Source organism: Oreochromis niloticus, linkage group LG22, assembly GCF_001858045.2.
Source record: "Oreochromis niloticus isolate F11D_XX linkage group LG22, O_niloticus_UMD_NMBU, whole genome shotgun sequence".
In the NCBI taxonomy this organism is placed as follows: Eukaryota; Metazoa; Chordata; class Actinopteri; order Cichliformes; family Cichlidae; genus Oreochromis; species Oreochromis niloticus.
Window position 1 is genome coordinate 27,864,539 of NC_031985.2, and position 11,949 is coordinate 27,876,487.

At 39.8% G+C, this 11,949-nt stretch overlaps 2 protein-coding genes across 2 annotated transcripts; both read right to left on the minus strand.

Annotated features, from left to right (window-relative positions):
- Window positions 1–2,240: 2,240 nt before the first annotated feature.
- Window positions 2,241–5,656, minus strand: LOC100534425 (glutathione S-transferase). The gene is given in 6 exon segments (NM_001279634.1): window positions 2,241–2,519; window positions 2,641–2,729; window positions 2,848–2,966; window positions 4,375–4,480; window positions 4,591–4,656; window positions 5,429–5,656. Coding segments are annotated over 6 exon segments (681 nt in total). The 5' UTR covers window positions 5,597–5,656; the 3' UTR covers window positions 2,241–2,386.
- A 3,266-nt stretch (window positions 5,657–8,922) lies between these two features.
- LOC109194248 (glutathione S-transferase A) lies at window positions 8,923–11,082 on the minus strand. The gene is made up of 6 exons (XM_003448887.5): window positions 10,850–11,082; window positions 10,044–10,109; window positions 9,841–9,946; window positions 9,506–9,630; window positions 9,341–9,429; window positions 8,923–9,237 (listed from the first exon to the last, which is right to left on the minus strand). The coding sequence occupies exons 1-6, from the start codon at window positions 11,015–11,017 to the stop codon at window positions 9,105–9,107; spliced, it is 687 nt and encodes a 228-aa protein (XP_003448935.1). The 5' UTR covers window positions 11,018–11,082; the 3' UTR covers window positions 8,923–9,104.
- Window positions 11,083–11,949: the final 867 nt, after the last annotated feature.

An 11,949-nucleotide genomic window follows, 5' to 3' on the forward strand; every position in this document is an offset into this window, starting at 1 on the left:
CTTTCATTTGGCGTTCACATTTCTAGCTTCACTGTTCTTCCTAGTCTTTTTATTTTTTCCTTCTGTCCTTCAATGTCTTCATGTCAATGTGCACTTGGGCAGCTGGCAGCATGGACACAGAGGTGAAGAGAGCAGCACGTTTGTTGTGATCGCTGTCTCTGCTATCTTGGGCTGTGTTTCAAAGAGGAGCTCGCTTTGGGAATACCTTCAGCAGTATTTCCCCATACGTGTTTAAATAAGAAGCACGTTTTGCTTCTTGCCATTGCATGATACATATGTACGCATATATTGTGTTTGTGCATTACTGTCAGCATTTTCATTTTGCTTAGTGGGCATGATGTAAGCATTTTCTGCTGGCTGAGCATGAGCATGTAAGGAATGTACAGCAACAATTTATTTCTGATGTTTTTATCAGGTTGACTGATAACCTGATAACCAGGTTGCATGCCGCAACCATTCCTCATTCATTAGTGGAATTTTATTTCCGTTCTTTTGTTTTCTTTGTCACACGGGGCATCCATTGAAAATACAGGAACTCCTTAGTGCACCACTTTATATGAATAAAGGTCAACTGAGAGGATAAACAGAGGGCAGAGCGACTAGGTGGTAGGATTTTCTGACCTACTATACATGTGAACATTTCAAATTCCTATGATTCTTCATGCTTGCATATGGCATTTATTGTTATTGCTGGCAATCGCTGTAAACACACATGCGCTCTCCTACTCAGCAGAGGCTGTCGGGCAGGTTTGTGCAGCTCCATGATAGTTACTTTAACTTTTTCAAGCGAGTACAAAACAGGTGAAGCTCCAAGAACCGATTACCTGACTCAACTCCATTCAACTGGTACATATTATAAAACGTTTTCAGCATAGTAGTGATATCTTGTGCCATATCTGGCTTCATTTAAACATAACAACTGCATTCAGGATAAGCGGTCACACGCAGTGTTTATCAGCTTGGTAAATCAGCCCAGGCTTTTCCACCCATGAGCACGTTCACATGAAAGGGGCGGAGCTGGCAGCATATAACAAGTCACAAACTGCTGCCTGCAGGAAGACGGGAGATTTTTTTTCTCAAAGAAAATCAAAAAATGTGAAGAGATTAAACAAACAATACAGACTAAAGGCAACACTGCTGCTGCTGCTGCTGGGTGTGATAGGAAAAGCACTAGTGTAGTATTGTACAGTATAGTATTAAAACATGCTGCATGAACGTGTGGAGACTAAAATGCCTTGGTTATGACTGGAAGGCTATTGTATACAGAGGCCCCACATGGCAACTGCATGAACTGCCATTAACTGTGTCAGCCTGCTGTCCACAGTAGCAGACATGTTACAGTAAGTAAGGCCTATGTTAGGGTAATATTACAATAACACAGCTTGTGATATAATAAAATTGTTTTTAAATGACTTGGACAAATAAATCTGTTCTCTGACACTCATCAGAAGTAAAACAAAGCCTTTAGAATATCTGTAAATCAAAGGCTTTAAGCTGACTGATGACATTATTTATGAGAGAGCTGATTGGTCGATAGGTGTTGTTTCGTGTGTGTTTTGATCACTTGTCTAGAACATAATCTACCGTGGGGTACATTAGGTGTGCAAAACTTCTAGGAGTGAGTATTCCCACATGGAAGTCATTTTGAAACACCTCTTGGAATATTTGTGTCGAAATTGAATGTAAAACTTAAAACTAAAGACTGCATGTAAGCAAAACCGCAGTTCTCAATTCAAAAATCTTTGAGTGGCGTGTCCCTCTCATACAGGTTCCCTGGTAAGAAGTTCAACAACTTTATAAAACTAAAAAGGCTGGGTTCATCCTGAAATTACCTCACTCAGCTTCTGATCATGCCTTGCAAAAAAAGCCCTCAAATAAAAAGGGCCAAAGAGGTCTGTTTGTACTGGAGATATTGTGGTGCCTAGATGTGCAAGATCTGAGTTCATGTTCACAAGGATAATAAAACACATCAACAATGCTGATTGACACAAGTTTATTTTTAACTGAAGTGAAAATGGCCAAATACAGTACACTCAGTATACTCGGTATAAATGAGACTGTGCGTTTAACATAGCGATGTAAAATCATGCAAATGACATCAAATTGAAACACAAGGCATTGGAGTTCCCTTTGTGCACTAGCACTTTGAAAACTAGTTCTTAGTTCTTTTCTTCTTTAGCAAAAATTGTTCTGCCAATTTGTTAAAGGTTAAAAAAAACTGCGTAGATTTCATTTTTTTTGACTGTTGGTTGATGCTACATGACATCTCATATTAAAAACAAACAAACAACAAAACAACTGCTGTTAATAGAACCTGAACTTGTATCAGTCAACAGACTGTTGTTTGATATACACACAATGACATTCATTCAAGTCTGCATTTATGTCAGATGTCTTTCAGTGTGTCTTGGCCCTCAGGGTTCTCCAGCCAATGAGGAGGCCAGCTGGCTTTGACACTGGGTCTATCCTTCAGCAGATTGTGATACTCTCCAAGTTTAGGATAACGCTTTGCAGACAGCCTACAGATCAGAGCAGAAGGTAGAATATAAAGTGCAATGACTACAGATCATCACTTATTATACTGATGAAACATGAAGGAGAAGCAGCTGTCATTTCTATTTCCTTCTCTTCCACTCTTACCCAAATCTGAAAAGATAAGCAACCGTAGGAAAAATGACCACATCTGCCAGTGTGAAGGACGGTCCTGCCACATGAGAGCCTGAGCCCAGCTTGAATAAAAGAAATGCAAATTACAGTGCAGTTTGAATAAACCAAAGCAGGCAATGTCAGCGTGTGTTTGCGTGTGTGTGTGTGTGTGTGTTTGTGTGTGTGTATGCCTTCACATACCTTCTGCAGGTAACCCTCCCAGAGTTTGAGTTCAGTGGTCAGAGCCTCTTTGTTTCTATTCAGAGCTGATTCATGTCTCTCACCTTCAGGGACAAACCAGTCGTAGTAAATAACCGCATCTGAAAATAAGCAAAACATTAAGACATTCAGCTGTTCTTATAGGAAACACGGACAAAAGAATGCATTCCCTTGTGTCTATATTGACAAAAGGGAATATATGGTCACTGTCTCTGTATATAAGAAGTGCAGAAAGCTCAACAGGCACTTTTTTCTTTAGCCAAAACATGTGATCAATACCTCAGTAGTCTTCAGTTTTATCATGCTGCGATAAAACTCAGACTCTAAAGACACAACGAGAAACGCCTACATGAAACAGGATAAATCAGGCCTGCAGCTTAGTTACCATCCTTTTGTTAACATCTATACTAAAAGACTACCCACTCTCCAACAGCCCACACTGTGATTTTGAGTTCACTGTTCCTTACAATATTGATGTTGATTTTATTTGGCATTTGTAGCTGAGGAGATATAGCAAGTCATCTACCAATTGGAAGGTCACTGAATTGATTTCCTGAGTACTCCAGACACCTGGTGCATCTGTGTGTGCGCACAAAAGCATTTAGGTACAGCTAAAAAGTGCTTGGGTGTAATTGGGTGAATGAGGCTTGTAGTAAAAAGCACTCTCCGTGCTTTGTTAGTGTTATATAAGCAACACTCCATTTACTATTGTAGCATTTCTTTTATCAACTCAGAGTCATTGCCAAGGTAAAGTCCGGACTCCCTCAAAAGGGCCTGGAAAAACCCTTTTATCACTTTCCGCCTGGACGACTTTATTACTTCTACTTTGGCACAGAACAATCATCTCTGCGCCACCTGCTGTTAGTCAAGAATACAGCAGCTCATCTTTTCACTGGTATTGGAAATCATGAACACGTCCCTTCATTGGTTCCGTCCATTTTAGAATTGATGTTAAGATTTTATTGCTTATGTTTAAGATTTTTAAGTGGACTGCGACCTTTGTATCTGTATGAGCTACATTCATAAAACACATTCATAAACCTGTAAGAGCTCTGAGCTGCACATAAATGGCTTTCAAATACATACAAAATCCACTGTTCATAAACTGTCTAAAATGTTTTGTTTTGTTTTGGGTCTGGACTTTTTTCAGTTACTTATCTCCATCATCATCTAACGTGATGGAACGCTGGTTTGGTAACTAGTTTGGCAGGCTCTGAAGGGAAGAGACTGCTTCCTCAAAGTTCACCCATATCTCCTCAAGCTGCTACTGCTAAGTCAACTGTAAAACTGTGCCAGGCAGTCGGCTACATGCATGTAACACCAACTGTTCTGTTGTTTGCTGAAAGAGCAAAAATCAAGATGCCATGCACTCCTCACATATTTAGTGTTAGCACAGCACACACCTAATGTATTTGATGTTGACAGTTGTTTTAATGTATCTGTGTAATGTAATGTATTGTTAATGCTGAAAAATTAGCAACAAAAAAAGTTTTTGTCTTTGTGTCTTACTGAGTTTGTCGTAGAATGTGAGACCCTCAAACATGCGTTGGTACATCAGAGCTTGTTCTTCTTGGCTGTCTGGGATCAATTTGTTTCCTTGGGACTTAAACTTGCTCTGCCATTGAGGAAAGAAAAACACACACACACATATGAGCTTGTTACTGTTTGTGATGTTGAATTTAGTTGAAGGGTCAGTAATAATTCTTAATGAATTAGGACCCTCACCTCCAGGTAAAAACAGACTGCATAGGAGTCATTCACAATAGTGTTTCCATGTTTGAATGTTGGAAGCTGTGGAAAAAAAAAAAAAAAACATGAGCAAGACAAACTATCAAAGCTGCCATTTGAGTCATTTGGATACACGAAGTTTTCTGTGCTGATTGCACTGAGAGCCAACAGTAGCAGATTGCAATGATTACATGTTGTAGTGCATCACAAAGTGCAACATATAACATATTGTAGTTTGTTTTTGCCTAAGTTAGCTGCTAAAGCTGTAGCAGGCATGTCACCCCTCACATCTGCAGAGCAGGTCAATATACAGTACTGTCATGCTAATAACGTCTTGCTAACCTTTAGCTTCACAAAGTATTTGACCCTGTTGTAAAAAAACGAAAATCCTCGTGACTTCGACAGCTTTAACTACACTCCAGGTTCTTGGTGCTAACCCGCCTGTGCTGGACAACTTTTAATCCGTTACGCCCAAGGAGATCTCAGGTGAAAAGGCCAGTATGTTAACATCTACATTAGATAAGATTTTGTAATATACCAACAATCAGTGTTGACAGAAGGGCTCTGAACTTAAACAGCTGCTTTTGGGACACAGCCCACCATTGGCCAAAGGTCAACTTTCACAGCTGCCTTTCTAAAACCTGAAAAAACTAAGAGGGGCAGGCTGAATAATATTGTGTAGCCAGCTTCAACTACCTAGTAGAGCAACAATACATATATCATGTTGATGAGGATGAGGTTGTTGAAGTTATTATGCAAAGTGATTTAAAGCATTAGACTTAATGATAATATTGTATGGTACATTAGCTAAGGTGTAATTTTCTTAAGGCCCTACCTGTCCCCTGGGATTTATATCTAACACTTCTTTGGACTTGTGCTCCATTTTATCGAAGGATAGCAGTTTTTGGTTGTAGCCCTGCAGGTTCTTCTCCTCCAGAGCGATCATCACCCTCCAGCAGGGAGGCGATCCAGCCCCCCACAGCAGAGTCATTGCCTTAGCCATGGTTTCAGAGTGAATTCTTACAACTGAGAGTGAAGTTGTGGAGGGATGATGAAATGAAGACAGAAGCTAGAGGAGCACAGACAGATGGATTTATAGCAAGCTACAGCCCGTCCCATTTTATTGTTACGTATAAAGATCGATGCCTTAAAACAAGACACGAGCAGCCCTGTTAGTAACAGCACCGCTGATTAACTATTAACTACATCTGTGTGGATTATGACTCCAGTTGCATGGATACACGTAGCTGTGGAGGCGTGACTTTTCTTGATCTCAGGACTTTGGATAAAGAAATGTGGGTCAAATCCTGCACAAAAAGAATCCAGTTCTAGAAAAAAATAGTATAAATGTAGGCTGCATTTGCAACTACTATCTAGCTTGTCCCTTAAGTCAGATCTACAGTTGGGAGAAAAAAAATGTATTTACAGACAGTCCTTCCTAAAAACTAAGTACTGCCCATGTTTCATCTCTGATTACGTCACTTGAAGTAATCTGCATGATGTCATCAGTCGCTCACCTCGCCGTGGAGACATTGTGGCTCCCTCTTCTTTACAACGTTGCTTCGGGTCATTGTGGTTTGCAAGCATTCATTCATGGACAGCTTTGTTTTAAAAGGCCTGCGACAGCATTTCAAGGTTGAATCCAAGTCTTTGACTGGGACTCTGCAACACATTGAGTTTTTTCTTTTTCTGTTAGATTTGCTGTCTTGTCATCTTGTTGCTTGAACCAGGTTCAGCCAAGCTTTAGCTGTTGAACAGATGGATTCATTTGACCCTAGAGGACTTTGGGATCCAGAGGAGTTCATGGTTGACTCAACATTTAACATGCTAGCTGAGGTCCTGTGGGAGCAAAACAAATCCTCCTCAACCCAGCTTTACAGCTGGTGTGAGGTGTTTGTGCTAATATGCTGCATTTGGATTTTCCCAGATGTGGCGTTGTGCATTACATCGACTGTATCTGGTCTCGTCTGTCTAAAGGACACTGTTCCCGAAGTCGTGTGTTTTGTTGCAGTCTCTCTGAGCATTTCCCAGTCTGACCTAGGGATGAATTTACTGGGATGTCCACTCCTAAGAAGATTGTGGCGTTGTGTTAACACCTGAATGTTTTTGACCAGCACACTGCCAAAACTTTCCTTTTTATATTGTTTCTCAAAAATGCTGAAGATTAATTAAAAATTTAATTACCAACACTTGGCTGTGACTTATCCTCTCAGTTTCTATGGAAGCAGAAAGTTTGTACTTAGTTTTTCATAGGACTGCATAGAAGACTTTTTTTTTTCACATGACTGTATAAACTGTATTTTTTTAAAGTGACAAAACCTATAAAATATAACACAAAAGTTTGGTGAATGTTCTACTGTGCACATTGGTTGCTAATTTCAGGTTTATAGAGCCCTCGAGTTGTTTTATTTGCAGTTCCTGATACCTGTCAAAATAGTCCTTGATCATGGTTTACATTTTAACAAGCTGCTGTTTCCATGTTGCACATCCACTGGTGATATCGCTGGATGATTACAACTGATAAAGGTTATACGGGGGGGCAGATAACATTCACAACTCACGAGATCATCTCTTAAAATCTGTTGAAAACTCACGATGACTTAGCATCTCATGTACATGGAAACTGTCCAATGGATGTCTCTGATGCCACCTATGTAAAAGCAACCCCAGTTTCTTTGCGACGCTTCCTCAGAAAACTCTGAGTAAATGTCCACCCGAGCAGTTCCAGAATCAGTGTGGCAGTGGAAAAAAACGCAATCACTCGCCACTACTCTAGCTCTGTTGTGGCTTCCAGATGACAACCTACCACAACAAAAGCACATGGTTTTCCTCCAACACACTCCTGCAAAGTATTATTTTCATGTTTTTAATGGGTTTGACATGATAATTAAAATTTTCTCCATAATAAGAACTTTTGCACAAGTCTTCTTTAGCACGTCACATTTATTTATTTATTTTTTTATTGGATCAAAGTGCAAGATTGCGTAACACTGAACTATGTGATTTATGCAAAGTCATGACAACACATGCATTCCTGTACTGTTGTGTGACTGAGGGGATGAGCCTGGATATCTACTATAATACTAATGGAATTCAACTGCTGTTAAAATGCAAAATCATGCAAATGGTGCACTACTGAACTATCAGGCTAAAGCAATGGTAGCACAAAGGATTTGATCAACTGTTGAACAGGAAAAGCCAGTTCTAGTCACGTAGCAGAATTCCTTTACTGTGGTGTGACTGGGAGGATGAAAGTGGATAACTACGTGGGTTACTATTGAAGTAACCTGAACATGGTTAGGTCACAGATTGTCTATTAGGGTAACAAAAGCTGCTGTGACATTACATAAAGTGTGAGGAACTCCCAGCATGAATCTTACTATAACGTGTGGCTGTCTTCATTGCTTCTGCTTGAATTTGTGCAAGTCTAGCATACGGTGTTTCCCCTAAGGGTAAGACCTTCCATCATGCATCGGTACATTAGTTGCTTGTTTCTCAGAACTGTCAAGGGATGAGAAATATTCGACATTTTCAATGTTTTAATTCTTGCTGTTTACTCGAGGTGTAAACATGCTGCACGTGGGTGAATGCAGGGAGCTAATAGAAAGAAACTGACAGAAGAAGTCAGGCTGTGCGGCTCAACATTGTGTTCCATAAGCATCTCTAGACTTTTGTTCATTTCAGAAAAATAGAGAAAGATTTGCACTACACAAAGAGTACTGACAGTAAGAGTGCAATGCCTGAGAACGGATCAGTCCGCAGTGTCCTATATCTGTGATGCCCCAGATGTGAAAAGAGAAGCAAACGCACCAAAACGGCTTCAAATATGCGCTACAGTTATTTATAGAAGTTCATAGATTCACAATAAATCGACAGCTGTTAATGAAAAAAATCATTTAAATTATTTAAGGTGATAATTTATTTTGCCACTCTTTCCTACTTCCAATATTACAGTACATTTTAAAACTAGAAACAAGCTTCAGTCTATTCTCTGAAAGCAGCAACAATAAAGCCAGGAGGTGTAAAAAGTAGCAGTGATTTCTGGAAGTGATCCTGGGCCCACGCAGTGATTTCCATGACAGAATCATGCCAGTTTTTAATGCAGTGCCGCTTGAGGCAAAACATCCTATGATGATTTTTGGTCTGGGTGCTCGCACACAGAAGTTTCTACAGATTCACTGAACCTTTTGATGACATAATGTGCTGTTTTTTAGGCTTTTTGTTCTCTCCTTCTTTTTAAGATACATGGTAACTTGTATGGAAGCACAAGAGTTACATTGTTTTCAATGTGAAAATCCTAATAAAAAAGAAATATCTCCACAAAACCAGTGAATGTTTTTGTTTCTTGGAAGGTTTTTTATTGACACGACAGAAAAAGATGCAAAGTCATGACTTCTGCGGTGAAGTTAAACTGCTATCAGAAAAACCAGAATACGTATGAGTTACCAAAAGCTGCAAGCAAAAAAACAAGAGCTGCTCTGTCATTATGCAGCATCATCTATGGATGAATATCAGATGTCTTTCAGTGTGTCTAGCCCCTTGGGGCTTTCCAGCCAGTGAGGAGGCCAGCTGGCTCTGATACTGGGTCTCTCCTTCAGCAGATTGTGATACTCTCCCAGTTTAGGATAACGCTCTGGAGACAACCTACGAATCAGAATAAGGAGAATTTCAAGTCCCATGTCTACAGATCATCCTTCATTTTACTGATGAGACCACATGGAAATACAAACAGCCTCTGCGTGCTTACCCAAACCTGAAGACAGTGCCAACTGTTGGAAAAACGACCACATCTGCTAGCGTGAAAGACGGTCCGGCCAGGTAAGAGCCTGAGCCCAGCTTGGGAAAAAAAAATACAGTTGGAACAAATCAAAGCAGGCCGAGTCTGTCTGAGTTTGTGTGTTTATGCACATACCTTCTGCAGGTAACCCTCCCAGAGTCTGAGTTCAGTGACCAGAGCTTCTTTGTTTCTCTTCAGAGCCGACTCATGTCTCTCACCTTCAGGGACAAACCAGTCGAAGGAGTAGTAGATAACCACATCTAAAAAAACAAAACATTAAAAGATGGCACATTCATCTGTTAGCAGGTTCACATGATGTGAGAATATTTCCATTTTAAAACATAGGTTATTCAAAGAGGCATTATTTTGGACGTTTTCATAAATTGATTCAAAAGTTTTCTGTGTAATAACTTAATTTTTTTCCTTGAAATTTCCTGAGAGACGAGGCTCAGAGGAATAATAATACTTACTGAGCTTCTCGTAGAATGTGAGACCCTCAAACATGCGCTGGTACATCAGAGCTTGTTCTGCTGGGCCATCTGGGATCAGTTTGGTTCCCTGGGATTTAAACTGGCTCTGCCAGGTATTAGGAAAAGACACATATTTAACCGTGGCACATTTTGTGATGTTGCGTTTAGTGGGAGTGAATTTTTTGTTAAAATGACGTTCTCACCTCCAGGTAAAAACAGACTGCGTAAGATTCACTGAGAACGTTGTCTCCATGTTTGAAAGTGGGGAGCTGAAAAATAAATAAACAAATAAATAACAATAATCATAATAATGACAAGTTATAAAGTGAGCTAGAGTCAGTAGTTAAGCTGCTGTGCTGGATCAAACAGGAATCTTTAATAATAATTACAAGAACAAGTGATATTACACACAACGTATCACATATTCAGACAGCAAACCTCACATTTCTATGTTTTATTTAACACTGCCCCGCTGTTGCACTGTTCCCTAAACAAACTAAACCCAGTAACACATTTTTTAAAATGGGCCAGTCTGGCCATTTGATTAAGCCTCCTCATCAAGTTCAAACTGGTTCTTTGGCAGTACTGGAAATCATCATGGTACTTGTGGGCAGGGCGCTTCAACTCCAAGCTCTTATTCATTATTATATAACCAGGTGTGAGAAAAAAGAAAGAAAAAAAAGTTTGAAACCAGGCTACAAACACAGGAGCTCAGTTATCTCTACACCCATATGCACTATGTGTCAGCTCACGATAAGTGCTCGTCCAATCAGGTGCTGCAAGGCGTCTCTTGGAGCGTCTTACTTTAAAAAAAAAAGAAAAGAAAAAAAGTCTACTTGAATAACGGAATATTTTCCCCCAGAGCAACAGCCCATATTTCAGTGTTAATTAATGACCGCGATGTCGATAAGGTTATTATGCAATGTATTATGCAAAAGAATCAGAGTGAAGGATATTCGTCAGTGTTGTGTTAGTAACAAGGGCTTGTTTGCAAAATAGCTCACCCTACCTGTCCCCTGGGATTTATATCTAACAATTCTTTGGACTTGTGCTCCAGTTTTTCTAAGGAGAGCAGTTTTTGGTTGTAGCCCTGCAGGTTCTTCTCCTCCAGAGCGATCATCACCCTCCAACAGGGAGGAGAGCCGGAGCCCCACAGCAGAGTCATGCCCTTGGCCATGGTTTTAACTTAAGATTCACGGCGTCACGCAAAACACAACAGCACATTTGAACTTCTCTTAACAAGTTTGTTGCTGTACAGCTTTAAAAAGAGCGCGTATTACCACCTACTGGTTGGAAAAAGAAACTGCAATTTTCACGAATCCATTTGACTTTTTCATAGGGTGCATTGCAGTGGTCACTTATCCTTAGGAAGGTTATCCTTAGGAGACCCGGATGAACCTGCGTGGCGGCCATAAAACGAGCTGTTCTTATTCTCTAAGGCAGGGATCTCAAACTTAAATGAGCTGTGGGCCACTGCTGGAACTGTCATCTTATCCGAGGGCCACTTTAGTGTTCAAGTAGTCCCCCCCCCCCCCCCCCAACAAACAAGAAAACACTGACAAATATTTACAAAAATGTACTGTAGTGTTTGTTTGTTTTTTATTTTTTTATATAGCCTATAACAAGGCAAAACTGCAAACGTTTCTCACTCTTAACTAACTGAAGCCTTTCATTGAACTACCAAATAAACAAACTGGTCCTCTCTATCCACACACGTGGAAGCACTTCTGCTATAATTTTGTTTGTATTTAACAAAATAAAAATGCAGACATAAGTGTACACATTAGTTTTTGACTGTAGTGAAAATTGTTTTCTTTACAACTAACTCTCTCACAGAACTAACACAGCCAATCCCTCAACATGTTTGTGCTCTCTGCTCATATTGCCTTCATATTAAATCATTTTTTGATTTTTAAAGAACTCATTTTAACATTGCACTCAAGAACAAACAAATCCTTCATAACAAAAAAACGTAACTTCAGGGGCCAAATTGCATTTTATTTCTTTACGTCAACATGCAAGAAGGGATGACATGGGCTTACTGGACTTTGGTGTATTAAAAAAAAACTTTTAAGCATACTGTAAAATTATTATGTAGTTTTTATAACA